The sequence below is a fragment of the Pimephales promelas genome, chromosome 24, assembly GCF_988280905.1.
Source record: "Pimephales promelas chromosome 24, fPimPro1.hap1.1, whole genome shotgun sequence".
In the NCBI taxonomy this organism is placed as follows: domain Eukaryota; kingdom Metazoa; phylum Chordata; class Actinopteri; order Cypriniformes; family Leuciscidae; genus Pimephales; species Pimephales promelas.
The window spans coordinates 13,503,524-13,531,446 of NC_142792.1; the positions used below are offsets into that span (position 1 = coordinate 13,503,524).

General features: G+C 34.6%; 2 protein-coding genes and 1 long non-coding RNA gene across 5 annotated transcripts; 1 reads left to right on the forward strand and 2 right to left on the reverse strand.

The window, feature by feature from the left end:
* The first annotated feature begins 64 nt into the window (after window positions 1–64).
* LOC120476990 (uncharacterized) lies at window positions 65–20,473 on the forward strand. The gene is made up of 12 exons (XR_016150094.1): window positions 65–368; window positions 1,753–1,812; window positions 3,333–3,414; window positions 3,562–3,701; window positions 3,984–4,234; window positions 4,436–4,656; window positions 5,950–6,153; window positions 6,242–6,289; window positions 10,913–11,032; window positions 16,900–16,995; window positions 19,302–19,369; window positions 20,334–20,473. It is a non-coding gene; the product is annotated as an uncharacterized LOC120476990 (long non-coding RNA).
* Window positions 2,914–18,174, reverse strand: LOC120476986 (chloride anion exchanger). Of its 3 annotated transcripts, none has more exons than XM_089127154.1 (21): window positions 18,084–18,174; window positions 12,993–13,162; window positions 12,584–12,723; window positions 11,916–12,026; window positions 10,847–11,007; window positions 10,596–10,760; window positions 9,201–9,353; window positions 7,935–8,017; window positions 7,323–7,470; window positions 7,115–7,228; window positions 6,471–6,548; window positions 6,263–6,358; window positions 5,980–6,086; window positions 5,568–5,637; window positions 4,534–4,626; window positions 4,364–4,459; window positions 3,994–4,221; window positions 3,827–3,881; window positions 3,548–3,681; window positions 3,365–3,439; window positions 2,914–3,235 (listed from the first exon to the last, which is right to left on the reverse strand). In XM_089127154.1, the coding sequence occupies exons 2-21, from the start codon at window positions 13,121–13,123 to the stop codon at window positions 3,197–3,199; spliced, it is 2,277 nt and encodes a 758-aa protein (XP_088983280.1). In that variant the 5' UTR covers window positions 13,124–13,162; window positions 18,084–18,174; the 3' UTR covers window positions 2,914–3,196. The 3 variants fall into 3 exon arrangements, with proteins under 3 accessions (XP_088983280.1, XP_088983278.1, XP_088983279.1); XM_089127152.1 differs by having other exon boundaries at window positions 4,328–4,459; XM_089127153.1 differs by lacking the exon at window positions 18,084–18,174 and adding an exon at window positions 14,680–14,991 and having other exon boundaries at window positions 4,328–4,459.
* On the reverse strand, window positions 19,049–27,899 carry slc26a4 (solute carrier family 26 member 4). Its single transcript, XM_039668317.2, has 21 exons — window positions 27,685–27,899; window positions 27,433–27,589; window positions 27,225–27,364; window positions 27,023–27,133; window positions 26,435–26,637; window positions 26,073–26,237; window positions 25,632–25,784; window positions 24,768–24,850; window positions 24,326–24,473; window positions 24,043–24,156; window positions 23,888–23,965; window positions 23,669–23,764; window positions 23,414–23,520; window positions 22,251–22,320; window positions 22,077–22,169; window positions 21,882–21,977; window positions 20,858–21,085; window positions 20,570–20,624; window positions 20,326–20,471; window positions 19,491–19,574; window positions 19,049–19,411 (listed from the first exon to the last, which is right to left on the reverse strand). The coding sequence occupies exons 2-21, from the start codon at window positions 27,567–27,569 to the stop codon at window positions 19,388–19,390; spliced, it is 2,331 nt and encodes a 776-aa protein (XP_039524251.2). The 5' UTR covers window positions 27,570–27,589; window positions 27,685–27,899; the 3' UTR covers window positions 19,049–19,387.
* Window positions 27,900–27,923: the final 24 nt, after the last annotated feature.

The window sequence follows — 27,923 nt, forward strand, 5'->3', positions numbered from 1 at the left end:
AAAGCTATAAATATATATTATAATCTTTTAGCACATTAGATTTACTATTTCCGCAGTATAATTCAGCTAGCTCGTAAAGGTGTTTGATTGGTCCGTCTTGAATACCGATTTCAGACATCCATCCGCAGCCCTGACAAACACATTGTGCGTTTTAAAAACTATATGCATTACATTTTTCAACATGTTTCTTGTCCCCTACTCGTCAAAGAGGAGACATTTGCTGGACATTAGAGACTGGAAATCACCTGAGCTGTGGCTGTAACGTTTCGTATCGTTAATGACTTTGCTCTCTGAGCAGAAACACGTGCGGCAGATGATGACGATTGACGACCATAAACGGAGGGAAAAAGGAGGACCTGGCTTGTAAGGTAAGAATTGTTATCATTAAACGTTGTTTAAAATGGTCTTAGCCAATTAAATTTCTAATATCCAAAAGTGTAGGCCCTAAACAACATAAATCACTTTACTTTACGTACTCTAAATCTCTGTATGCTGCTGTAAACTAAAATAGTGCATTTTCTTTTTTTCAAAGCAGCCTGAGTTGAGTGTCTATCGACTGGCTAGACTTAAAAATTGCACTGTAGTGTGCTGAGACAGTGGTGAAATGCACTCATAAAACATTTACTACAACCTTTCCAGCATGATTTAACGTTAAAGAGTATTTCAGCAGGATTTTCTGTTCCTCACAGTTATTTCGTCTCTCTGAACGACTATATGCTTATATCCTGCAAAGAGATATAGACACAAATATATCAGCATGGAGAACCTTGACAGCAGATGGTTGTTGTAAATTAAATATTTATTATCCCAATATTGAATCATGCTATGTACCTTTTCTAGTTCCTCATAATCTGGATGCTTCTCTAGAATGTGCAACATGGCGTCATGTACTGTGGGGTAAAAGATGGAAGTCTTAATCTCGTCATCAAAAAGTTTTGATTTATGTTAAATTTATTTATGTTAAAATTATGTTAAAACAATGCAATACCTTGTAGCTGCCACTAGTCCAGTACTGATGCCTGAAACAATGTCAATGTTGTAGTTCATCCACGATTCTTATCACAAGTTTCAACTACAATTTACACCATTAAAAACACAATTTACTCTCAATAACATCATCTTCAAATCTGCTTGTAATAAGATACCATATTTCAGATTATTATTAATGCGTTATTGATGACAGAAGGAAGACAGGCTAACAATAAATAAATGGTGACTATGTGAAGGGAAAGATTCAGATGGTGCCGTAAAGTTTTGCGGTTCCTGTTGATCCTCTTGTGCTGTTTTGCAAAGGAATCCTCTGAAAACAGAGGCCTGACCATCACATAGTGTGTCCCGAAGGGCTGCATCCTGATTGGTTAGTTTTCAGATGGAGCTCGATTGATGAGGGAGCCATCATTAGTCTTACAGATATTGTGGGTTGTCTTTTGCGAGCATGAATCATTAAGGACTTCCTTATTTACATGCGAGCATGAATCATTAAGGACTTCCTTATTTACATGCTTTTTAGAGAGGGAAACGTAAAAATAGAGCTGCAGGAAAATTATTGATTAAAATGATTGAATTATGAATTACTGCATGGAAGTCACAACAGTAGACTCATTAACTTTCTCCATTTGGACTAATGGACATCACAGAGATGCTTTTGAAATCTGTTCAAACTTCAAGCTTTATGCAAATGAACATTACTGATGTTCTCTTTTGTTTGAGGAATGGTTCAATGCTTCTTGTGAATGGTAATGTTTTTCATAGAGACGGAGTGACTCTAACCTACACATGCAATCTCGTCTCATTTGGACCCCAGGTTTGCAGGTTAGTCTCTTCACACCATTTTTAAACAACTAGTTAGCTTAGGGGTTCACAAATACTTTTTTTTTCTGCTACTGAATTTCCTTTTGCCTGGATTTGAAATTAGACAGACTGATTAAATATGTCTATATCAAGTTTTGACTGTTTACCGAGTCAACGAATGTACATGGTTTTCGATTGCATACAGTATTGTGCGATATGACTCTGCAACTTCTCTTTTGTAAAATGTGATTTAACCAAAAAGAACTTGTTCCTGGATCGATATCCTTTGTTTGTCCAGGAACCACATTCCAATCACACAATTAAAGTTCTATAACCATAATCCTAACCTACATCTGAAATCAGTGAGACATTATTTGGCCATCATGTTGTTCAGCCTAACTCTAATTTCTGATTGGTTAATATGAATGTTTTTCCATACCGGAAAGTACTTCTTATGTAATGTCTTGACTGTAAAAAAAAAAATATTGTTGGTTTAACTTAAAAGAATTAAGTAACCTGGTACTTTTGTATCTATATACGACACAATTCCTCAACTACACCATTAGCTTGAATATGAAATATTATTTTTTATGATACATTGCATTTATGCTCTAGTACTAGGCCTTCATTTCTGTGCAAAAATTTTCAGATTTATGCTGGATTTTTTTTTTTGACACATGAAAAAAATATATTTAGATTTTTTCCCATTTCCCATTCATTTCAATGGAGACCAGAAGTGTAAACATTTTTTTTACATACCTTCAGAACAACCGAATCAAGTCACATTTTTTGTGTGTATAGATTGATAATGTATGAAAAGTCACTGAATCTTATTCCACTGAGATGAAAGGAACCTTTTTTTTATTAAGTAAAAGTTGATTGGGGTTGTATAGACCCCATGACCTGATTGAGGGACAAGTTCTTTTGTTATTTTGTCCTCTTCACTACCTCAAGAACAACTTCCTTTCTCATATGGATAGTTATTCATTCACTGCTAGGAATTTGATTAATAATACGCATTACTCCAGAAAAACTTTATCTGCACATGCCTTTATCAGTTAAGGTTTGTCTCAAATGTGTGCTTTTTGTTTGTTATGGTTTGTTATCAGGAAGGACAGTGTATATTTTGGAAAACATTTTTTTTTAATTTAAGAATACAAATAGTGCACAAAAAACCCATACTGTTCAAAAAGACAAAAGACACTGATAGTAAACTGATAAGAGTGTTTGTACAACATGTTCACCACAAATCCAATAATTTAGGGACACGACACATTGGCATATCTAGAGCTAATTCATTCTGCATGCAGCACACAATACAAAACTGCTACATACTAAATCAAATTAATTCTTATATACATTGATTTCAAAGTTCTACATTGCAGAGGATTCAAGTTGATTCACATCAGAACCTTGTCTCGGGTTTGGTGTCTGTTTCGATGTCCTGCAGAAAAAAAGAGCAATTTAACTTCAAACATCTCTTCAAAAAAAATGTACGAAATATTCCTTTAAGTAACTTATTTAATGCTTCATTTTAACAGGTTCAATCCCAGGTGTCTGTTGGGTCACATACTGGTAGTTCTCGGATTGTCAACCCATTGGACATGCTGCTGCCGTTAACGTGTTGGTATTGGAAACTTCCTGAGACCTGTTTACATCAATTTAAATGAGATTTTAATAATGCATTTTTGATCAAATATTAACTTTAACATTTAATATTTGAATGAACAAATGAAGTTTGTACGTTTTCCTTCACCTTCTCGCTCACAGTCTGCGGTGGATGGGACTCATGAATGTAGAGCATTGCATCATGGATGGTCAAAAAGAAGATAGACGTCTTTATTTCATCATCAAAAAACTTGCAGTTCCTCAGCTTCTCTATGATATATGCTGGAAACGACAAGTCAAAGGTTTGAGTTACTGCACACTTTTATTATTACAGACCATTATGTGACATTATAATAGCCATGGCACTGCAGATAAGGAGTTACATTGTCTTTGTATCTGTGCATCTTTAAGGAAATAAAGTACTTACGGTCACAGCCAACTATGTAAACATCAACATCAATGCGTATAAATTCCTTTAAGGCCTGTAAACAGAAGTGTTTGTGGTTTATTAGATCTTTTTTCAGATTGCACAGAGAAATACTAAGAGATGAGCAAAAATGATTAAATGTACGCTTTGATTTCAGAATGTCTTACCGCTTGGAGACCCTTGAGTGCAGATATATCCAGGAATGATACAGCAGAGAAGTCCAGGACCAAACTGTGGATGTTCACAGGAGGGACAGAGATGTTGGCAGGAAGTTCTGCGTTCCAGTTCACCTCGATTGGAAGATCCGAATAGTCTGTGGGCTTGTCTAGATCCTCCATGTTGCTTTCGTCCTCTGACTCTTCAATGGGCATTGAACATGTGGCCTGTAGTCCGTTCTGGAGCCGGAAGGTATTAAAGCATAACTTTAGATAGATATCTACATGATAAGATTGGTTTATTGAGTTTGTCATCAAAGCAGTGGATGAAATACAGCTACATTACATGATAACATTTATTAAGAAGTCCTTGAGGACGTACAGACGTTAAGGTCAGCTCTCCTTTCTTTATCAGTTTCTTGATCTTCTTTAGGGCCTTGTTTCTCTTCCTCAGGATTCTCAGAGGATTAAAGCCCACCTGCATTAAAGTAAACAGGTTAGGTTGTGATCAGGTCATCTGAGGGGTTATCACACTGAAACTACTGCACTCACAGCGTCCTTCAGTTTGTCTCTGAAGAAATCGATGTTTGCGAAGAAAATTGGAGATGGGATTCTGAAAATCTTCACTCCCTCTGGCTCATAGATCTGTCGGAGATTCAGAAAGAAAATAATAAGGTAAACTTTTGTTTCTTTCATTCATCTCATCTGCTTCATGTGCATAGACACATCAAGTAATAGATAATAGAGTCATATAATACAATTTTATATTACGCGTCTTTTACTAGTTTGCTGACATTTAAAAAAATGTGTACTATGTCATTGTGTTTGTTCTATTGCAAAAAATACTTTTGCTGCTATTGAGGTAGGATATGGGAAAGGTTATATAATTACATGTAAGGTAATTACAATAAAAAGCGATTAGTTGACTTAACTTAAAAAGGTGGGGAAACCCGTTGCCTTTAAATGAAGTCAATAACCTTATGCGTAATTGGAAAAATTAAGTTATGTGAACTTGACAATTCCTCATAACTTAATTTTTTCAATACTTAATTTTAAGGCAGTTCATTTTAAGTTAAGTCAACTGATCACTGTTTACAGTGTACAATGTAAAAACATAAATGGCTAATTTAAATGTTACTACACAGTACTAAAAGACACTTAAAGGGATACTCCTCTTTTTTTTTTTTTTGGAAATAGGCTCATTTTACCACTCCCCCAGAATTAAACAGTTGTGTTTTACCATTTTCAAATCCATTTAGCCGATTTTCTGATATTTAGAAGAATATCAGTAACCAGACAGTTTCTGGTCTCATTGACTTCCATAATATATTTTTTTCCTACTATGGAAGTCAATGAGACCATAAACTGTCTGGTTACTGATATTCTTCTAAATATCAGAAAATCGGCTAAATGGATTTGAAAACGGTAAAACTCAACTGTTTAACTCTGGGGGAGTGGTAAAATGAGCCTATTTCCAAAAAAAAGTGGAGTGTCCCTTTAATATAAAGTGGGAACAAAAATAGAAACAATGCGTATTGCTTATGTTACAGAATGAACAAAGAGAATGAATCTGTTGGCGGACCTACATTGACATAGTCCTTGCGATCTCTGTAGATATCTGTTCCCGATATATTAGCCAGGATACTGCAGCGTGGACTGAAAGTCAGAACAGATAAATAGAGTATAAGTGAATAGATTATAAGTGAGAACAGATATATGATAGTGATTTTGCCGCATTTCTCTGTCTAAATCTCCTGGTTTCACAGACAAGGCTGAAGCTTGCAGACTAAAATGCATGTTTTAACATTTACATTGACATTTCACATTTATAAAAGCAATTTAAATCTCCTATTTGAACTCGGACCCACTCCTGGCTAAATCTAAGCCTTGCCTGTGAAACCAGGCCAATATAGCTTTAAAGAAGCAATACATATTTGTACCATATTCAAATTATTTTATTTTATCCAGATGAGTGGATCTGTCGTGTCCAACACTTACTACTGAGCCCTGAAGACCACAGTGAGGAGCTCCAGTCCAAGACCAATGGCAAGTCCTATGTCCAGCCCCAGGAATATAGCTGCCAAACAGGTCCCCACCCAAACAATCTGGAGGACAACAACATCACACCAACTACAGAAATCAGAGAAATGCCACTTGACGGTTCACTTAAAGGTGATTTATTAGGGATGTTATCAATGGAAGTTTAAATTTGAAATCTGTTTGTCTACTTTTTTCTGAAATCTCTTCTTTGCATTTACAGGGAGAGGTCAAAGGCCCTTACGCAGTCAGGACGGTCTTTCTTCCACAGGTAAGGAACTGTAACCACCTGCATCAACATCCCCTTCAGGTTCACCATCACCACTGCGCCCAACACCGACTGCAGTCACACACCACACAACTATTTCATACATTTAATCTCAAAGCCTTCTGTTAGCAAAGTCAACATGTCCATGTTTAAAGGATTTAAATGATTTGTATTTGATTCCTACCTTTGGTAGAGGTTCCAGCAAAAACCCTATCCCCAAGATTACCACCAACACGATAATGGCAGAGAGTAAACCAGCTATCTGTAAAGTACATAAAAAATAGATTACGAAATGTTACAAAATATTTCTATTTCAAATAACTGCTATATATATTATGAACTTTATATTCATTAAAGAAACATACTATGCAGCACAACTTGTTGATGATAATACATGTTTCTTAAGCAGCAAATCAGCATATAACAATGATTTCTAAAGGATCGTGACACTGAATACTAGAGTAATGATGATAAATTCAGCTTTGCCATCAATTATAACAATATTTAACAATTTTACAGTTTTTTACTGTACGTTTGATTAAAGAAATGCGATCTTGGTGAGAATAAAAGTCTAACCAATCTTACCAACCCCCAAAATTAGTGTGCGTGTAAAACAAGTCTAGGAATAGGTTATTATATTTATAGTTTTCAATTCTTCACCACATGTCTTAACTCTTTCTGAGCATTAGAGGCCAGTATTTCTCTACTATGACTATCTATTGAGATTCCATAGATAAAAAATGACCTTTTTATGTTCCAGCCAGTCAGTGAAAAAAGCTTGCAATCAGTTTTACAGAGGTTGAACATCTGATCCTTTGAGCGGTTTACCTGTGTTTTTCCTCCGGTGCTTTCTTGAACTGCACTTCTGGAGAGAGCTGTACTGGCTACCAGAGACTTGAACGATCCTCCAAAGATGTTGCTTGCGCCAAATGCAATGAGTTCCTGTGTGATTATATGTGTCATTATAGACGATTTTCCACTGACTGTTTGTCTTCTCACATTTTAGTTACATTTTAATGTGTGATATTAGTCTTACTTGATTTCCATCTACAACGTAGTCATGCTTTATAGAATAGACTTTAGCCACTGCAAAAGCCACGGCAAATCCCACAATAGCTATCGGGAAAGCCTCCACTGCTGTCATCTGGAAAATCTGCATGTCCGGAGCCTTTGGGGACTCAAAACTGGACAGATGAAAATGTGTTTCGTTCTGTTAGCTTTGCTTTCTGAAGCATAAACATTTGTTTTTGTTGCTGTATAATAGTTATGCATGACGAATTTAAAAACAATGCATTCAATTTAACTTTTAAAATGCAACATTTGGAATTTTAGCCCATATATGAAAACTTTGAGAATATCTAAATTTGACAAGATGATCTTTTTTTTCTCTTCCTGGAAAATGGACCAAAAATATTGATGACTCATCCTGCACTACAATGTTTTGTCTAATCAAATGTTATCTAGAATGAGAATGCCCTGTCCCTCTATGTAATTATTATTATTATTATTATTAATAATAAAAAATCTAAATTCAAGGGCCCCTTCAGTATGTCCCGCCAACAGAAAAAACAAACAAACATATTTTACGCATTTAAATCATGGCTTTATTAGTACTGTTTTAAAATATTATGTAGATTGCAATGCTTACGTGTTTGGAATTTTCCCCACCACATCCACTCCGTGATTATCCCTGAAGTTGAACGCATAGGAGACGCCACAGGCTATGACGGTCTGTTGGGAAAAGTGCTTTTAACGATTTCTGAATGACATTTAATATTTGCTTTGAACACAAAAGATTAGATTTATGGGACTTTTGTACTTAAGGTAGGTAGTGAATTATATGCACTTGAGCTAATATTAACTTATACAGTGTTTGGCATGATAGTTTGTTGGATATAAAAATATACTGGTTGATAATCTTTACCATGTCATATAAAGGAATAACATTAGCTATTCCAGTGTCGGGCTACTGAATAGATAAAGGTGATGGAGACAGTACGGAAATACAGCATCTCACAAAAGAAAGTACACCCCTCACATTTTAGCAAACATTTTAGTATCTACTCAAGGGACACACTAAAGAAATGAAACTTGTATATATTTTAGAGTAGTCAATGTGCTACTCCTCTGAAAATAACTCAACATACAGCCATTATTGACAAAATAGCTGACAAAAAACTAAGTGATAATAGTGGTATGTCGTTTAACCAAGAAAACCAACATGTCCTATTCATTATGTTAATGCTTTTGCCTGCTTGACAGGACAATATAAAATTGTGTATCTTGGATTAGAGCAATTAAAATGTGTGCTTTGAGTACAATTCTCTCATACGGACCACTGGATGTTCAACATGGCACGTCATGGCACGTAACTGATTTGACAATTAGAATTGTTGCCCTCCACAAAGATGGAAGAAGATTGGTAACACCCTGAAACTGAGTTAATGTACAGTGGCCAGGGTCTTACAGAGGTTTTCCAAGACGGTTCGACTTGGAAAAGGCCTCGCAACTTAGGGTCAATGAAAAGAAGTTGCATGAGTGAGAACTGATGCATGAGTGAGTGTGGCCAGCATTGCTTTGGTTGCAGAAGGTCAGCTTGTCAGTCCTCAGACCAAGGATCCCAGTAACAACCTGTGCAGCTCCAGGAGGATGAAGGGAGGCAATGCTAGATAACAATGGGGCTCACACTAAATATTGACACTTTGGAAACTTATGGGTGTACTCACTTTTGTTGCCAGCTATTTTGACAATAATGGCTGTATGTTGAGTTATTTTCAGAGAACAGTAAATATATACTGCGAAGCACATTGACTGACTACTCTAAAATATATCCAAGTTTCATTTCTACAGTATTGTCCCATGAGTAGATGGGTGTACTCACTTTTGTGAGTTACTTTAGGTTCACTCAACTCACCATAATCACTTCTATGGGAATGGGCACAGGTAACTTGGACTTGAATCTGTCGTTGATCTCCTTCACGCCCAACACCATCACCATTACCACAAGTGAAGTGACCAGATCATGAATATTTGTGGAAGTGATCTGGGTAAATACACTCTCAAGTGTCTGCAGATAAAACAAAGGACACAGATTGTTTTACAGGATTCATTTTTCGCTATAGTATACTTATATGATTATAGTATAGTATGTGTGTGTGTGTATATATGTGTAATATATTCTGTAGGCCTAATATATTCAATAGACTGCAAAAAATGATTTTCTTCCTCAGTATTTTTGTCTTGTTTTGGAGTACAAATATCTAAAAATTCTAAAAATTAAGATATATGTACTTGACAAGCAAAATCACTTAAGATATTAAGTCTTGTTTTCTGGAAAAAAGTGTCAAACTGAAGTGTGTTTTTGCTTAAAACAAGAATATTTGACAAAGGGCGTCAGAACAATCAACTTCGTTCAAAGGAAAAACAAGTTTATTGTTCTTACTCCACTAGCAGATATTTTTCTTTTCTTAAGCATAAACTCACTTAATTTAAATAAAGACAATATTTCATTTTGTTTCTGAAGTAAATGTATTTTGATTTTAGACTTTTTTTTAATATTTTTACTGGACAACAAGACAAAAATAATTAGGAAGAACATTTCCTGCAGTGTAATATTATGTATATATGTTTATGTGTTGGCGTGCGTGTGTGTTTTCCTGGTTAACCCTGCATTATGGGGACAAAATGGATTGGGCAGTGTAGGGGGATAGAATTTGTACAGTATATAAAAACCTGTACATCTATGGAAAGTACTCTTAAAATATGAAAAAAGTGTGTTTGTGTTCTTTTAAAATTACCTGTGGGTTTTAGTTCAATATAGTTTTTAATAGGGCTGTCAAACGATTAATCGCGATTAATCGCATCCAAAATAAAAGTTTGTGTTTACATAATATATGTGGGTCCACTGTGTATAATTATTTTGTATATATAAAAATACACACACATGCATGTACTGTATATTTAAGAAAAAAATATTATTTATATATAAAATATTTATATTTCTATAAAATAAATTATATATAAATCTATATATACATGAAAATATTTCTTAAATATGTACAAGCATGAGTGTGTATTCATATATATAAAATAATTATACACAGTGCACCCACATGTATTATGTATACACAAAATTTTATTGTGGATGCGATTAATCGTGATTAATCGTTTGACAGCCCTAGTTTTTAACTAGTATTATTTTTGTATTGTTATTTTTGGATTTTAAAAGTGTAGAGAGAAAGCTTTCGTTATGCAAGTTAAGCAAAATGATTGTGACTGTGATGAGCAGGAAAAGTGTCTTATGACCTACATATATAATTGCAAGTGGTCCGCTGAAACCCGGCACAGTCAGTCCTAGTACAAACTTGAGCTGAGAAACCAGGATGTGAACAGCAGCTGCGGTGGTGAATCCTGATATCAGAGTATCCGACAGGTACTTGACAATGAACCCCACCTGCAGCAGACCCATACCAAGCTGGAAACATGCAAGAGAATGAATATAAGCATCGATGTGATTGAAAATTGCTTTTTAGTTTAATAATGAGAGGATGGCTGATGTACCTGGAATAGACCAACTAGGAAAGTGAGAGAGGAAGACACTAAGATCCTCTGTTCATCTTTCGTCAGGCCCTCAAAGGCAGTGATGTTGGCAGGCGGACCCTCATCGGGCACCAGTCTGGTCACTACCGCCCCCACCATGAGACTCAATACAGGGAAAGATCCTGATGTGAAGAACAACACATTATGGTGAGTATATTTACAGTATATTAAATATCATCATAGACAGGCAGAAATGGTTGCCTCTTTTTGATATCTGTCTGATTGAAGTCCATCTATTTACTGTATTATTATTGTTGGTGTGAACCTGTGAAGCTAAATTTACGATACAAGTTTCTTGTTTTTTGAGTGATTTGGATGTTATTCAACCATAATTTTCACAAATGCTTTTGAGGATTTCTATCTTTCTACTTTTAAGCTGCATTTAGCAGAAAATATTTGGCTGAGGATGAACACTGAGTGAACTGTAGAGATAATTTTGTTGAGCACAATTATGCTAAGTCTGTGTTAGAGGCTACAAACTACACAGTAAAAATGAATGTTGTTATACCGTTGTATTTAAAAAGGGATTTGCAAGAACTAGACAGATATTAGGCCTATTGCATAGACTTAGCCACTATGTTGAGACTTAGGCCTGGTTTCAAAGATAGGGCTTCGATTAAGCCAGGATAATTCAATTAGAACATTTAAGTTACTTTTATAAACATGCCTTTGAAAATACATATTTGGTGTGCATCTTGAGACAAAACAATGGCATTGACATTTAAGATTTGTCAGTGCTAGTTGCTTTCATTTAAAACTGCACACACATGTATTTTAGTCTAGTCGCAAAAACATTGTCTGTGAAATGTTAAGTGCGTCTTAAGAACTAGTTTGACCAACTAGCAAGCAGTTAGGCAAAATGTTCAATTTAAATTAGACCCATCTACCTTTTTATGTAACTGAAAAAGTTAAATAAAAAACTTAGATGACTAACTTTTAAGACTAGCCTAAGCAGTTTATTCAGCCGGCCACTGTCAATGACACAATGTTGTTGGTCTCATTCACGTAACCTGCCCACAATAGTACTCACCCACTGAAATGTGTCGTGAGGTGCCCAGGAAAAAATAGAGGATGACTGGAAAAAAAGCAGCATACAATCCATACCAGGTAGAGATGGATGCCAGCAAACTGAAGGCTAGACCTTAGGGGAAAATATTGATAAGTAGGCTATTAACCAAACCCAGGTAGCATAGTTATAAATATTTACTGTATCTGATCTGTGGATGCCTTCAGTCAACTATTATCCCTCTTATCAACACCCCATTCTCTAAGTTCAACTCTTCTTTTTTTTTTGAAGTGTGTGGATGACATGAGCAAAAACAGTTCAGATTTGTATTAGATGGTTAGAAAGGTCATGTCAGGCTTTTGATAACATCAGTAATTAATATTAATTTAAAAAAGAGCAATGTAATAGCTATATCTTAAACTAAACACACTTCTTTTGCTCAATATGTACTTCTTTTCTGGGTTATCTTCTAATGACATTTATCATTTTACCCACTTCACTAATTTTGGCACATTTCATATCACGTCTCATCAGAGTAATCCCATAATTCAACTCTCATCAGTCACAAGCAATCACTAAATCAGTCACACACCACAGATAAACTACATTATTACAGCCTGATAGCATATTACATCTATTTTAAGAGCTTACGTAGTGAACGCTCATGTTGAGTAATAAAAGCTTGATGTTACCTTGTAGGACGGCAACCAGTCCAGTGCTGATGCCAGACACAATGTCATTCAACAGCCATTCTTTGATCGAGTAGATCCTTATCCATCCAATGATAGGCACCAGAGAAACTACTGCTTTCTTTGCACGTTCTGAACTACAACTAGGAAAACAAAATACACCACGGATGTTACATGCAATTTCATGATATTTAATACGCGTTATTAGTTACAAGTTATTGAAATTTATTTTTGTGCTATTACTCTTTAAAAAAGACTGATAGCTATGTCTGCTATAACATCTGGAAATGTAGTATTAGTAATACAATATATTTGTAATAAAGTATTAAATATACAAAAAAGAAACTTAACCTGTTTTTATGCGTTTCTCTGCACTGTTTAATAAATGTTCAAAGTTTAGTAGTGTACTTACGTGAGGTACTGTTTAACATGATCCAGCAATCTCTTGTGTTTCCGATAGACTTTTGCATGTTCATCTTCGAAGCCGTCTTCTGAGTATAGTGGTCTGTTCACCGCGTACTTCTGCGTTGAGGGTCGGAGCATTGTGCGCCCGTAGAGCTGCGGCCAAAAAATCCTACTGATCTGTGTTTGGTGACCAAATCAAATTAATTCATGAATATCTGCTCCAGCTCTGGCAACCGTCAAGCTGAATCTGTCTCGTTTGTATTTATATCGGCAATCACGGAAAGATGTGTAAGATGGAGGTGTTTACACAAACGCACTATGAGTAAACATCACGCAACTACACAGTGTGAGTTCATGCGTCTGTTGATGAGTGTATTATAGGATACTCCTTGTACATTTAGGCTTTTTGTCAGCAGCAAGTCTTTTGTCATAAACTGCCGTATGGATCAGCAGCTTCAAATAACACAAATAATCCCAGCAATAACAATATCAACAAAATCAATAACTTTAGTTTTTACCCTTATCTTTATTATATTTATATAGTTTTTGCCTTCGATGTATGATTTTTGTCCACACTTAAATATTATTTTAAATTATATTATAATTCAATTTATAAAATTAATATTATAATTCACTTTATGTGCACTGTTGAAACTTTGGGTCAGCTTTTTTTAAAGGAGTAGTTCACTTTTAAAAAAAACTTTTGCTGATAATTTCCACATGTCATCCAAGATGTCCATGTCCATGCCACCAAACGGTTCAAGGTCCAAATGAGCATTTCAGCGCAGCTTCAAAAGGCTTTAAACGACACCAGATGACGAATAAGGGTCTTATCAAGGACCCTTAGAGTCATGACTTGAAAAAAGATTTGTTCATTTTGGTGAACGAGTTTGAACAGAAGAGTCACGAACGCTCATCACAGAACAGAGCAAGGCGAGCATTTGAGCTTATAAAACTTAAACTTTTTTTTTTATGAGCGATCGTTTCGCTTGATAAGACCCTTATTCATCATCTGGTGTCGTTTAAAGCCCTGAAACTCTCTTTTGGACCTTGAACCGTTTGGTTCCCATTGAAGTCCATTATATGGAGAAAATCCTGGAATGTTTTCATCAAAAACCTTAATTTCTTTTCGACTGAAGAAAGAATGACATGGACATCTTGGATGACATCTTTTGAAAAGTGAACTACTCCTTTAAAGAAATTAACGTTTTTTTTTTTTTTCAGCAAGGATGAATGATTAAATTGATTGAATGATTAAAAGACTTTTACATTGTAAGAAAAATAATGTAAAATAAATGCTGTTCTTAAGAACTTTCTTTTCATCAAAGAATCCTGAAATAAATGTATCAGTTTCCACAAAAATATCTAAAAAAAAACAAACAAAAACCATTGGTAATAATACGAAATGTTTAGCCAATCAGCATATTAGAATGATTTCTGAAGGATTGTGTGACTCTGAAGACTGGAGTAATGGCTGCTGGAAATTCAAATTTATTTATTAGGAATAAATTAAATTTTAAAATACATTAAAATAGAAAATAGTTATTTTCAATTGTAATAGTATTTCACAATATTACTGTATTTTTGATCAAATAAATGCAGCCTTGGTGAGCAGAGGAGACTTCATTCAAAACCATCCTTACAGACCCCAAACATTTAAACAATAGTGTATTTTTGCATTGTTTTAATCCTACCTGTTCTCAGTTCAGTGGAGTATTAAATATCGCCAAGTTTGCTGTCCGTGTGTTGCTTCAAACGTTGCGGTGGTCTATCTGAGATCTTTAAAGCCATGTCCGTTTATAAATTGTTGTACTTATCATGTCTGTAATTATTAACAGTTATCAAGATACCTTCTTCACATTACCAGCCACATCTTCTCTTATCCCTGACCATTGTTCTTTCTGATAAAAACTTGGCAAAAGCCATCCGCTTATCGATTTCTTCCTATCATCCCCTCACCTTATACGGCACAATCTTTTGATACTGCACTGAAAAAAATAATATGCTTTATCTAATCAATAAAATTGTGGCAACATATTACAAGCAATATTATTAATTAAATTGTACAAATTAGAATTAATTAGAATATTAATTTGATTAACTATTACTCAATTCTAATTTGCTCAATTTAATAAATAATATTGCTTATAATCTGTTGCCACAATTTTATTGATTAGATAAAGCATATTCATTTTTACAGTGTGTGCAAATTATTCGTTTGTTCTTTTCTTTTGTCAAAAAATGTTTATCTAAAAGTACACATTTTGTATATCACGTATTGGTATTAGAGATTTTTATTTATAATATATTTATTTTTAGTTACACTAGTTCTGGTCTTGGTTGTCGATTTGGTCAAAACAGCATTTCAGTCATGCCAGACTAATTGATAATGTATCAGCTATGACGCCAAAAACACCTGTTCACCCGTTGAACGGCGTTTTGTTATTGTTTACATGTCATATACTGATGGCTAATGAATTCAATGGTGAAGGAAAGTACAATTTGTACAGTCTGAAGGTTCATTCTTTGAACGGGAAACTTCCTGTTACCTGAAATGAACTTGTGCAAAATCATTCAGGAAAGTTTTTTTAAATTCAGGAAGTGTTTTTAATGACACATAAGTCATTGTAATTCTGAGACTCATTTAGCTTGGGGTTTCATTCTCTTGTGATTCTCTGGAAAACATTGCATCATCCTTTAATAAATTCTTTTCATTCTATCCAAATTCCTTCCATATCTTTAGTTGCGTATAATTAGTAATGTCACATTCATAGATTTATCACTTATGCTATTTTTGTTGCTTTAATGGTCGGCATTCAGAACCTTTGGATGTGGGTGTCTTGAGAGCGAGTGTACACTAAAAATAGTGGTAAATTTAATTTTAAAAGAAAATGCACAAGTTAAAGCCTGTTAATCACCTGTATAAAATTTTAAACACAATATATTTAATTTGATTTAATTCAAAATATTGTAAAAAAAAAAAATACATTTTCAACCTCAACATTTGGGTTTGTCCACATTTAACCCAAATTTGGGTTAAAAAAACCCAGCATTTTTTAGAGTGCATTTCCTTATCATTCACATGTAACATTTTATTTTCTAAAGAAATATGTATGTTTTTATGGTATTGTTAAAATTTACACATATAGAAGCATTGGGGCATAGTGATGGAAAAAATATGAGATGCTTTATATATATGCCTTCAAAAAATTTGCAAAGTTTCTCTTAGAACACAAATGCATTGACATAATTTTTCCTAAAATCTCATATATTTTTTTTTTCCCCATTACCATTTCCCTTTTGTGGCTGTGTATTTTTAAAACTTAAAGTAAAACTTAATATCCTCCTTAAAGTTCTTGTGAGAAGCAAGTAAAGACTTTATATATTAAAAGTACCACCTATATTATTAACAGTATACATATTAACAAACCAGTTTAAATAGGTTGGTATTGTCACGGCTATGTTAAGCACACGACGAGGTGAAGAAGGATCCAAAATAAACCATTTTTAATCATGTAATCCAAACAAACATGCAGGAGATTTCAGGAGCAAAACAATAGAATGCTAACCACATATAACGCAAAAGATAACTGAGGAAGAAACTAAAACACAGGGCCTCAACACACATGGATAACAAGGGAACTAAATGATCAACGGGTAAACTAAATCACTAGGTCAACATACAGTAACAGGGAACCAAACGCAATAAAACAAAACTTTTACAGGTAAATTAACATTATATCATTGAATGACATACAGCTTGTAAATTACAGTCAACAAAATTTTTTAGTTGTTTGCATTATTTCTCTTATCGTGTCCTAATTCAATTTGTGAATGAGAAGATCCAGCCCTTCTCTTACATGTGAACCTGCCGCTTTTATCATCAAATTAGTTTATGCCTCTGTTTTCTTCAGGTCCAGAAGCTTGCATCAGAACTGGCAGCTCTTTGATATAAGAGGTTTGAGATGTGTCTGCTACACTGAAGACAATATTTGACTGGATATTTCAATGTGAGCTGCAGGTGCAACCACTTTTTATCAGTATAATGATATGAGTTGAGAAGATGTGCTTGATATCTTGGGTTATATTCCAGCTTGATGATCTACATTGATATGCTTGTTGACCTCACACTCTGCAAGCAGTTAAACAGGAAAAATAATGTATATGTTTATATATATATTTAAAAAAAAAAAACAATAAAATTGTGAAATGTAATTTCACATTTGTAATTTATTTGTAATTTATTCCTAAAAAAAAATGTAATTTATTCCCAAAAATCATTTCAGCATCATAACTCCAGTCTTCAGTGTCACATGATAATTCAGAAATCATTCTAATATGATGATTTTCTACACAATAAACATTTTTTATTATCAATGTTGCAAACAGTTTTACTGCTTAATTTTTATGTTATTTTTTTGATGAATAGAAGATTCAAAAGAACAGCGTTTATTATACATTATAAATGTATTTTCTGTCACTTTCAATCATTTTAATCATTAATCAAGCATTATTTCTTCTTTCTTAAATAAAACCGAATCCACATTTTAAACTTAGTATATAATACAGATAAATAATGCATGAGAAAGTAACATTTTCATTTAACATAAAATATATATATATATATATACTGTATAAATTACATACATATATAATATAGTATATAATATAATTTTATACTTAATATAAATGATATTGAATACACATTTTATGTGTTTGTCCTGTATTAAACTTATTTTTGGTTCTTCTATTGCTATCATTATGTTTCTATGCGTCATCACTGAGTGTGAAAATTATTTATCAGTGCTCTAGATTTTTACAGCATAGACTTTACACCTAGAGCCATAATAATTATCAAGGAGATCACTATGTGATCTTTGTAGATAAGGTGGCAATCCTCACCACAGTAATTAATCAATCTATTTTAACTTTCCATGATGTTTGTCAACTTTTGATTCTGTGATTTATGCCTTTAATTATGTTAGCTTCTCTTAACCACTTACTGTTAATCGTTTACTGTGCAGTCTCATGTAAAGTTGAATTATACACTCTAATACTAAAGATCGTAGAAAAGGAGACACTCAATGTGTAAACGTACCTTACAAAGCCAGAGTCGGTCAAGTCAGTGAGTATAGACAGGGATCTGTGTGTTTCAGGCACCCATGTCCTTGTGTGTTTAATGTGCTCAGTTACTGTTACCAAATGTTTAAAGCACACAAAAGACCTCCAGTGCAACACAGGAATGTCAACAGAAATTAAACAGGTGCTTTTTTGTTGAGCTTGTAATTTATTTAATCTTAAGTAAACAGAAAGGTCCATCTATGTATGTGTGAGGAAAATTCCGAACATTTTGGAGGTGATGGTCTACACTGTAAAAAAATATTGTTGGTTTAACTTAAAAAAGTAAAGTTTTAAGTTGATTGAACTGGAAAAAGTGAGTTAATAAATGAAGGAGATTGATTTAATCATCAGAAACTCAAAATAATAAGTTATCTCAACTAAATAAATTATTTAAGTTGATGTGACAAAAGAAAAAATGTTGTGATAACAAATCTTGAAAATATTTTTTTACAGTCATGCAGTTTACCACTGTTTGGCAAAATTGGACGTGTGCCATTTAGCCCATGTCTGTTTGCTTTGAGGTCAGAGCAAACAGATATGTTGATAAAATTCACTTTTAGCATTTAATCTTTTTCTTCTGAGAAAATAAACCAACAAAATTGATGACTCATCCTGCACTACAAATTTTTGTCCAATTTTTGTCAGATGCTCTCTAGAATGAAACTGCCCTCCCCCAAATACACCTTACCTCTGACTTTCACACAGTTATGTATCCTAAAGGCTATTGATTATTTAAAAAAAAGAAAAAGGGATATGCTTCGATATGCTCCACCCCGACTTCTTGTTTTAATAGGAAATACATCAACACATGAAGGATTATATTTGACTCGGCTAGTTTGACATTACTCATAATGTGTCACAAGTAGATAACAGAGAGAAGTTTCTGACCACAGTGACACCCCAAGACCAAATCAGGGTTAGCCGACTAGTAAAGCACACAGAGACACTAAAATGTTATTTCCCAGGTGATTTATTTACAAATATTAATTGTTCTTCTGCTTTAAGATTTTCAATGAACAGTTCTTAACATGAAATATATGGCCCTTCTTGATCCTTCAAGGTCCTTACTGATGAACAGGCCTCCACGGGATGAACATCCTGTATTGTGCGGATTGCCATTTTGCCTCAAAAATAAGGCTGTAAAAATGAAAGCACTTAATGTTTTTTAACAACAGATATTTTGTTATTTTTCTAGTTCTTCCAGGACAAACGTCTCCTGACTCATTATCAGCGAACGAATAGGAAGAGGATGACTGTTTCCCAGTGAGTGAGTTGTTTTTCTCAGTTTGAAAGTCCATGAATTGCCTAAACATGGAAGAGAAACACTTATTTGGTGGGTTGCTGATTTGAGTTATCTGATAATATAAAAGATTGGGATGCTCACCAAATGTTGGTTGTCATAGGTCTCAATCAGTTCCGCATCTTCTGTAAATGGAAGTGGCTCTTTGTCATCTTGCAACTGTAAAATCTTAACATATATAAACAGTGTCTTCAGATTAACATACTAATCATATTCATTTTACAGTATGTGCGCTGTATTGGAAATTTCTATATGCACAGAATACTCAGATACGACATCTCAAAATGTACACTGCTAATCAAAAGTTTGGGGTTGTAATTAAAGTGTCTTTTAAAGCATTTATCGATCAAAAATACAGTAAAAACTGTAATATTGTGAAATCTTGTTAGAATTTAAAACAACAGTTTTTTTTATTTAAATATATTTTAAATTGTAACTTATTCATGTGATTGAAAAGCAAGATTTTCTGCTGCTATTACTCCAGTCTTCAGCGTCACATGATTTGGTACTCAGAATTTCTTATTAATGTTGAAAACGATGTTGCTGTTTGATATTTTTGTGCAAACTGTGATACCACCTGATAGTTTAATGTAATGCTAACCAATAAAGCTAGGTGGTTTCTTAAGTTGGATAATTAATCTGCTATGTCATGTTTATGACAGGTCGTGTTGTCTTAGTAATGTCAAGTTGTCATGACAAAGACACTGACGGGTTATGATGTTATTGGTTTATGTCAAGGTGTCATAACAAAGACATCTCAAACAATGTCATATATTTGCATTAAAAATGTCATAACTGAGCACACAGTTGTCACAAACATGCATAAAATCACCTCCATGTCATGTCATGATTATGAAGGTGTCATATTAGTCTTATGCACCCCATTCTGTCTATAACAAATGAATGCTATTAATTTTACCTTCTCAGCTAATAGATCCTGCTCATTTCCACTGGAGGTTTCCAGCTGGATGAAAAGAATGGCGTCATGGACCGAGAGGAAGAGAAGGTCTCTGGTAACCTCCTCGTCAAAGAAAGACAGGGCCTCCATTCTCCTGACAAGCTCACCTGTGACACGAGGACCCTTTAGGTTAGTCACTGTAAACAAACCTGGCATTATCAGGCTGGAGCTTGTATCAACATTATGATATTGAGCCAGGCCTTACCATCACAGCCTGCGATATAGACGCTAACCCCAATTCGTATGAATTCCTTTACGACCTGCGAAGATGGGAAATTACTAATTAGCTAATTCCTAAAGGAATACTTACAGCCACAAGGTATTTTAAAGTATGTTTCATTTGCTTTTGTCAATACAATGTGTTTCAAAACAACATTGGGCCCCACTGACTTTCATTGTATGGATGGACATTTGTGTTCAAATCACTTTCAGATTTTGGCTAAGCATTACTGCAGTAAAATCATGACAGCAAAGAGCAATAAAGATGGCACACCAGTTTGAGGGACTTGGCTGCTACCACGTCCAGGAATGAGACGGCTGAGAAGTCCACAACCAGGCTGTGAATATGGACCCTGGGCACTGACACATCGACAGGTAGCTCAGACCTCCAGTCTACCTGGACCTTCACCTCTGAATCTGGCCCCTTCTCCAGCCCAGGACCCTGCTCGTTTTCAAAGGCTTTGTTTTCTACTCCCAATGAGGCCACTGGTATCAAACCATTCTGTGAAGGAGAGCAGATATGGGAAAGTCAAGAATGTGGTGTCATGAAATCAGGTCAGTAAAATTAGGCTTTGAAGGAGTAGTTCACTTTTAAAAAAAACTTATGCTGATAATTTACTCACCCCCATGTCATCGAAGATGTCCATTTCATTCTTTCTTCAGTCGAAAAGAAATTAAGGTTTTTGATGAAAACATTCCAGCATTTTTCTCCATATAATGCACTTCAATGGGAACCAAACGTTTCAAGGTCCAAAAAAAAAAGTTTCAGTGCAAACTGTTCAAAGGGCTTTAAATGATTTCAGACGATGAATAAAGGTCTTATCAAGCGAAATGAACGGTCATTTAAAAAATAAATAACAAAGTTTAAGTTTTATAAGCTCAAATGGTCGCCTTGCTCTGTTCTGTGATGCACGTTTGTGACTCTCCTGTTCAGACTCGTTCATCAAAATGAACGAATCTTTTTCCGAGTCAATTAGTTCAGAATGAAGAGCAAGGCGAGTGTTTGAGCTTATAAAACTGAAACTGTCTTTTGGACCTTGAAACGTTTGGTTCCCATTAAAGTGCATTATATGGAGAAAAATGCTGGAATGTTTTCATCAAAAACCTTAATTTCCTTTTGACTGAAGAAAGAATGACATGGACATCTTGGATGACATGGGGGTGAGTAAATTATCAGCAAAAGTTTTTTTAAAAGTGAACTACTCCTTTAAATTACAATGAATTGCTAAAGGTTTTAAACGTACATGAAACGTACAGTATTGCAAATACTTTGCTGAAAACTGTTGTGAGCTAAGTACCTCTGTAACTTGTAGTTTTCCTTTTTTAATGAGCTTGTGAATCTTTTTCAAAGCTTTGCTTCTTTTCTTGAACACCCGCACTGCATCAAACCCCACCTGTAAGAATCACAAGAAAACTTTACTAAGCGTTTGAGCACCATAAATCATGTCTTAAACAGTAGTTCATTTTCAAATTTGAGCAAAAAGTTAACTTACCTCATCTTTCAACTTTTCTTTGAAGTAATCAATATTTGCAAAATAAATAGGTGATTTGCACTTGAAAATCTTAATCCCTGGAATTTCATCAATCTGAAAATTTGGGGAAATACCTTGTTATTTTAGAAAACCATAAGCATTGTAGTAAGTAATGATAAAAAATGAGCATTTTACTTTTTTGTAGTCTTTCATGTTTTTGTAGATATCAGTGTTTGGGACATTTCCAAGGCTGGCACAAGAAGGGCTGAATTAAAACGAGAGAAACCAAGGTCTTATTAAGACTTATGTTTCGCAATTTATTTCCATTATGTAATTCCTGTCTAATGTCTATTTCACAGTAATTATTCTCAAAAAATTCTTTCATTTTTGTTAAATATTACAAAACAAGCATTTATATGATGCCCTTGTTGTTCACATAAAATCATAAACATCAAGCTGCCCTAATTCAGATTAACTGTTGTCATATTTCTCAAGAAATATACCAAACCCCCTGAAAGAAACAAAATAAAAATGGTTGAATTTGCTTTGTCAAATAAAATGTTAAACCACACTGTAAAAATGAAAATGCTATATCTTAGCAATAAAATTGTGGCAACAGATTACAAGCAATATTATTGATTAAATTTAACAAATTAGAATTGAGTAATAATTAATCAAATTAATTCCTTAAAAGTTAACCAGTCAAATGATTGTGAAAAAAAAAAAAATGTTAGAAAATAACCAACACCATCAGATAACCTTTTCTATTTGTTCATCTGACTGTTATAACTCAGGTATGTCAGCCATACAAAACAAAAGGGTCAAGAGCCCAACTAAAACAAACATTGATCACCATAATGGTGACTTATGGTTTTCTCCTTCAGTGATTCTGCTTTTTAACATCAGGTGTCTTCAATATTGGCAATTTAAAATAATTGTAAAAAATATTCTTATATTTAATATTCTAATATTCTAATATAATAATAATATAATATTATAAATTATATAATAATATATTTTAATATATAATATATTATAATATTGAATATAATATTCAATATAAAATATTCTTCATTCATCTTTGACGTCTATCTGTTATTCAGATATTTTTGTTTATTTTTTTGGTGTAAATTTTACTCATTTTAAATGGTTAACTTTTAAGGAATTAATTTGATTAATTATTACTCGGTTATAATTTGTTAAATTTAATTCATTATTTTGCTTGTAATCTGTTGTCACAATTTTATTGATTAGTGGCATGTTTTCTTTTATAGCGTGTTCATTTTTACTGTGTACACTGGTTGTGGTTGAGGAGAGAGCTCTGGTCCTATTTTAAATCTCCTTAAAACTTTACTTACAACTGTGTTCTGACCACCACTGTGGCCATCTCAAACACCAGACCAGCCAGTAGGCCCACATCTAAACCCAGCATGATGGATGCCAGGCAAGTAGCTATCCAGATGAGCTGCAGATGAATGAGGATTCACATGCACTCATTTCAGACACATACAGCTAGTATATGATCTCTCATTTTATACAAATAAACCAAAAGGATTCACATGATTCACTATTTTGCTGGTAGTACTGTTTCATTTACAGTGTTGTGTACTTACACAGTCTGTTCTGTTCTGTCTCCAGAGTACAGGCACTTCAGAGATCTGCATGAACATACCCTTCAGATTGGCTATAACAATGGCAGCAAGAACTGACTGCGGGACAGAAAGTGATGAGTTGCGTGATGTATTTTGGCTGTGTTCATTTTTTAATTTTTTGTAGTGAAAGACATGGAAGTGTTCTTTTTTCTATTAAAACATTAGGTTCCTCTACCACACCTTCTGCAGAGGCTGAAGAAAGGGCCCAAGGGCCAAGATCACTATCATCACCATCAGAGCTGAGATGATACCAGCAACCTGCAACAATGAGAAGAGAGAACAGTTAAATCTGGGTAGTAGTACACACACACAAACACACACACAACACATTTTACCTGACTCTTCCCCCCTGTGCTTTCCTGTACTGCAGTCCTTGACAGTGCAGTGCTGGCCACAAAGCTTGATAAACATCCTCCGAAAATGTTGCTGAGGCCAAAAGCTATCAGCTCCTAATGGGAATAAAGGTGTAGTAAGCACAATGGCACAAACCATTTTATGGTCACCACTGTATGGTTCGTTGCATTTTATGATGGGCTTTTAGCATTGTGGACCCACTATCCATCAGACAAAAGCATACTTGCAATGTCAGAGACACATTCACACTCTATTTTTGTTTACCTGGTTGCCATCAACTGTGTAATCATGTTTTGCAGCATAGACTTTTGCCACTGAGACTGCAACTGCATAACCAACCACTGCTGTAGAAAAACTAGAGCCCAAAATATTCCCGAGAAGTGCTATATTTGGTGGCTGTGCCGGTGCAAACCTGTGGAGAAACAAGCAGACACATGGTTAGTAGTGACTATTGATTGACACAACGGTTTTGTATTTATGCTGTCATCTCTGACTGATGTAGGTTGGATGTAATAATAACCGTTTATTGTTTACTGTTATTATTGGATAAGGTTTTCAAACTGTCTGCCAGTGTCATTGTTCTGGAGATTACAATTCTGTTGAAAATCTTTACAGGGACAATAATAATAGTAAGTCAATTTAAAGTGACTGAATGTGCACCCAGCCCTCATCAGGAAGCAGGAAGCGCCACAGGAAGTGCTCTTACCCCCTGGGGAGGCTGTGGACAATGCTGGCGCCGAACTGGGACTTCAGGTCCATCACATGAGAGATTGCACAAGCTATCACTGTCTATCAGATCGAAAGAGTGAAAGGTAATGTTAATCATTATTTAAAAATGTTTAAAAAATCATCAAATGTCCAAGAACACAGGCTTAGTTTGCGGTTTAAAGGGATAGTTCACTTTGAAATGAATTTTTGGTATGTTTTAGCTCACCTCAAGGGCATCCAAGATGTAGGTGTCTTTGTTTACGCAGTAGTTTCAATTTTGATATTTTTAGGTCAAACCGTTGTTGTCTGTCAGTCATATAATGGAGGTCTATGGTCACCACCTCTAAGAGCATGCACAGAGAAATCCAAATTAAACATGATTTAATGACTCGTAAATGTAAGTACACATTGATGGCCTAAGACACGAAACGAGCAGTTTGTGTGAGAAAACGAACAGTATTTATATCGTTTTTACCTCTTGCGCAGACAGAAGCGCCCTCGCCCTCAAAGTACTTGGACGTGGCTGTGGTTACAAGAGGTAAAAACGATATAAATACTGTTCGTTTTCTCACACAAACCGCTCGTTTCGTGTCTTAGGCCATCAATGTGTAATTAAATTTACGAGTCATTAAATCATGTTTAATTTGGACTTTTCCGTGCATGCTCTTTGAGGTGGTGACCATAGACCTCCATTATATGACTGACAGACAAGAACGGTTTGACCTAAAAATATCAAAATTGAAAATACTATAATATAATCTTGGATGCCCTTGAGGTAAGCTAAAACATATCAAAAATTTATTTCAAAGTGAACTATCCCTTTTAGACTTGTATAGGACAATTGTGTGAAAACTGTACATACCACAATCACTTCTATGGGAATCGGCAGTGGGATTTTATGCTGAAATTTTGTGTTGATCTCTTTCACAGCCATAACAATGAAGATTGTTAGTAATCCAGCGATCAGGTCTGCAATGTTTGTTTGGTTGATGTTCCTACCTACATCCATAAGGGTCTAGATGTGGAGAATTTAAAAAAACAAAACAAAATAATAATAAAATATTTGTTTATTTATAATTAATATTTATTATTATATAATTAATATAATTATATAGTTTTTTATGTAAACTTTATTTAAATTGTGGAAATAAAACATGTGGCAAAGCAAAAAATTCACTAGTAAAATTTAATATAAAAATCTATTGGAAAAAAATAAAATTCATATATATATATGCAAGTTCTTTAAGCTGAGATAGGTGTGTTTGTGATATTAATAAGATATTAAAAAATGTAAGAGACTCACATAAGCAACAGAGAAGAATCCATTATGGTTGTGTGTGGGAACAGACAGGATGGTTTTAATCTGAGATATAAAGACATGAAAGGCAGCAGCAGTGGTGAAGCCGCCTACCAGTGGGTCTGAGAGATACCTGACTAGAAAGCCCACCTGCATCAGCCCCATAGCCACCTGAGAATAAATGATAATACTTCTGTCTGATGCTTAACAATACGTTTCTACAAAAGTGCAGATATAGCTGTAAGATAGAAACCCTTCCTGCCTCCAGTAAGCTCGAGGTATGAAAATATACAAATGAAATATCACAATCATTAATTATTTTAGCTGTATCACATTTTTTTTTTAAATTTTGAATGTTGTGAGTTTACCTGGAATAATCCAACCAGCATTGTCATAGTACAAGCCACCATGATTCTCTGGGCCTCTCTGGCCTCTACATCCACCTCCATTAATCTTTCATCTGTCTCTGTCTCATTCATAGCTGTTATGTTCACTGAACGCAGAAAGTGCTCATCGGGCGCTAAAGTCAAAACTACAGAGCCCACCATCAGACAGGTGACAGGGAATGGACCTAAATGGCGTATAGATGCAAATAAGAGAATGACAAGAAAACGTTGCATACTACTCTAACTATTTATTCAGTATACTCAGATTCTATGTACAAAAAACATGCTTACTATATTTATATAGAATACTGTACCAAACTTGAGCTTCCATTATAAATTAACCCAAATTATTTATATATATATATATATATATATATGTTTTCTTGAATCAATATTGAATTGAATTTCTAACAATTAATATAAAAAAAAAATTACATGATGCTAACTGCATGCCATTTTTACAGAATAAAACATGCAATTTATCAAGATCACATAGTGTGACTGTTTTGCATTAAATGGTAAGTAAATGCAGTAAGATTTTATTAAGACTTAATAAAGACATAGACCTACCCACAGAGATGTGTCTGGATGTTCCCAGCACAAAGTATGTGAGAATTGGAAAAAACGCAGAATAGAGTCCATAGACTGGTGCTACAGAGGCCAGCAATGCATAAGCCACTCCTGTTCAACAATAGAAAGCAATGACATCTTTCAAGTAGCATCATTGCAGCATTAAGTTAATACAGTGTGTTTTGTTCAGTATGAGTCTTACCTTGTAAACAGCATACTAGACCTGTGGTCACTCCAGAGACAACGTCACTGGGTAACCACTGCTTGACTGGGTATTTAGGAAGCCAATCTACAATTGGCAGAAGCCCCTTTATCTTCTGAACAGCCCATTTATCAGGGCACCTGTGGAAAATTCAATTAATATCACAATGCAGGTGAAAACACTACATGTGAGTTCCACATTTACTGACCTGCAGGTTTTGCTCAGCCGCTCTCGTAAACTCTGGATCTCTTGGTCTCGTCTCTCATGGACCTGGTCAAAGACGCGGTTTGAGTAGATACGGCGTGACACGAGGTAATCTTTTTCATGAAAACACTCATCCATCATATTGCCTGATTGTTTATCATCTGTTAGAGAAAAAAGCAGATTTATTAGATTTCAGACTATTTGGATTTGCTGTTTGCTGAGGGTTGTGCATAAATTAGTTTGTTTTTCTACCTACCGTCACTTGTTCATTTTATTTATTTCTTTTTCTAGGATGGCTATTCCAGATAAGCAAACACATAGAGGATCTCGTCTCTCCTGCGTCAAAACAATCTGATCGAACAGACCAAAAGAGCCCTTCTCCCTTTCTCTGGCAGTATTGCTGTGTTCAGTAGACCAGCTCTTCCAGGTCTGCACTAAGATCACTGCACCCATTGACATTAGAAACCTTTCCAGAAATTGGGGAGGGATCCAATC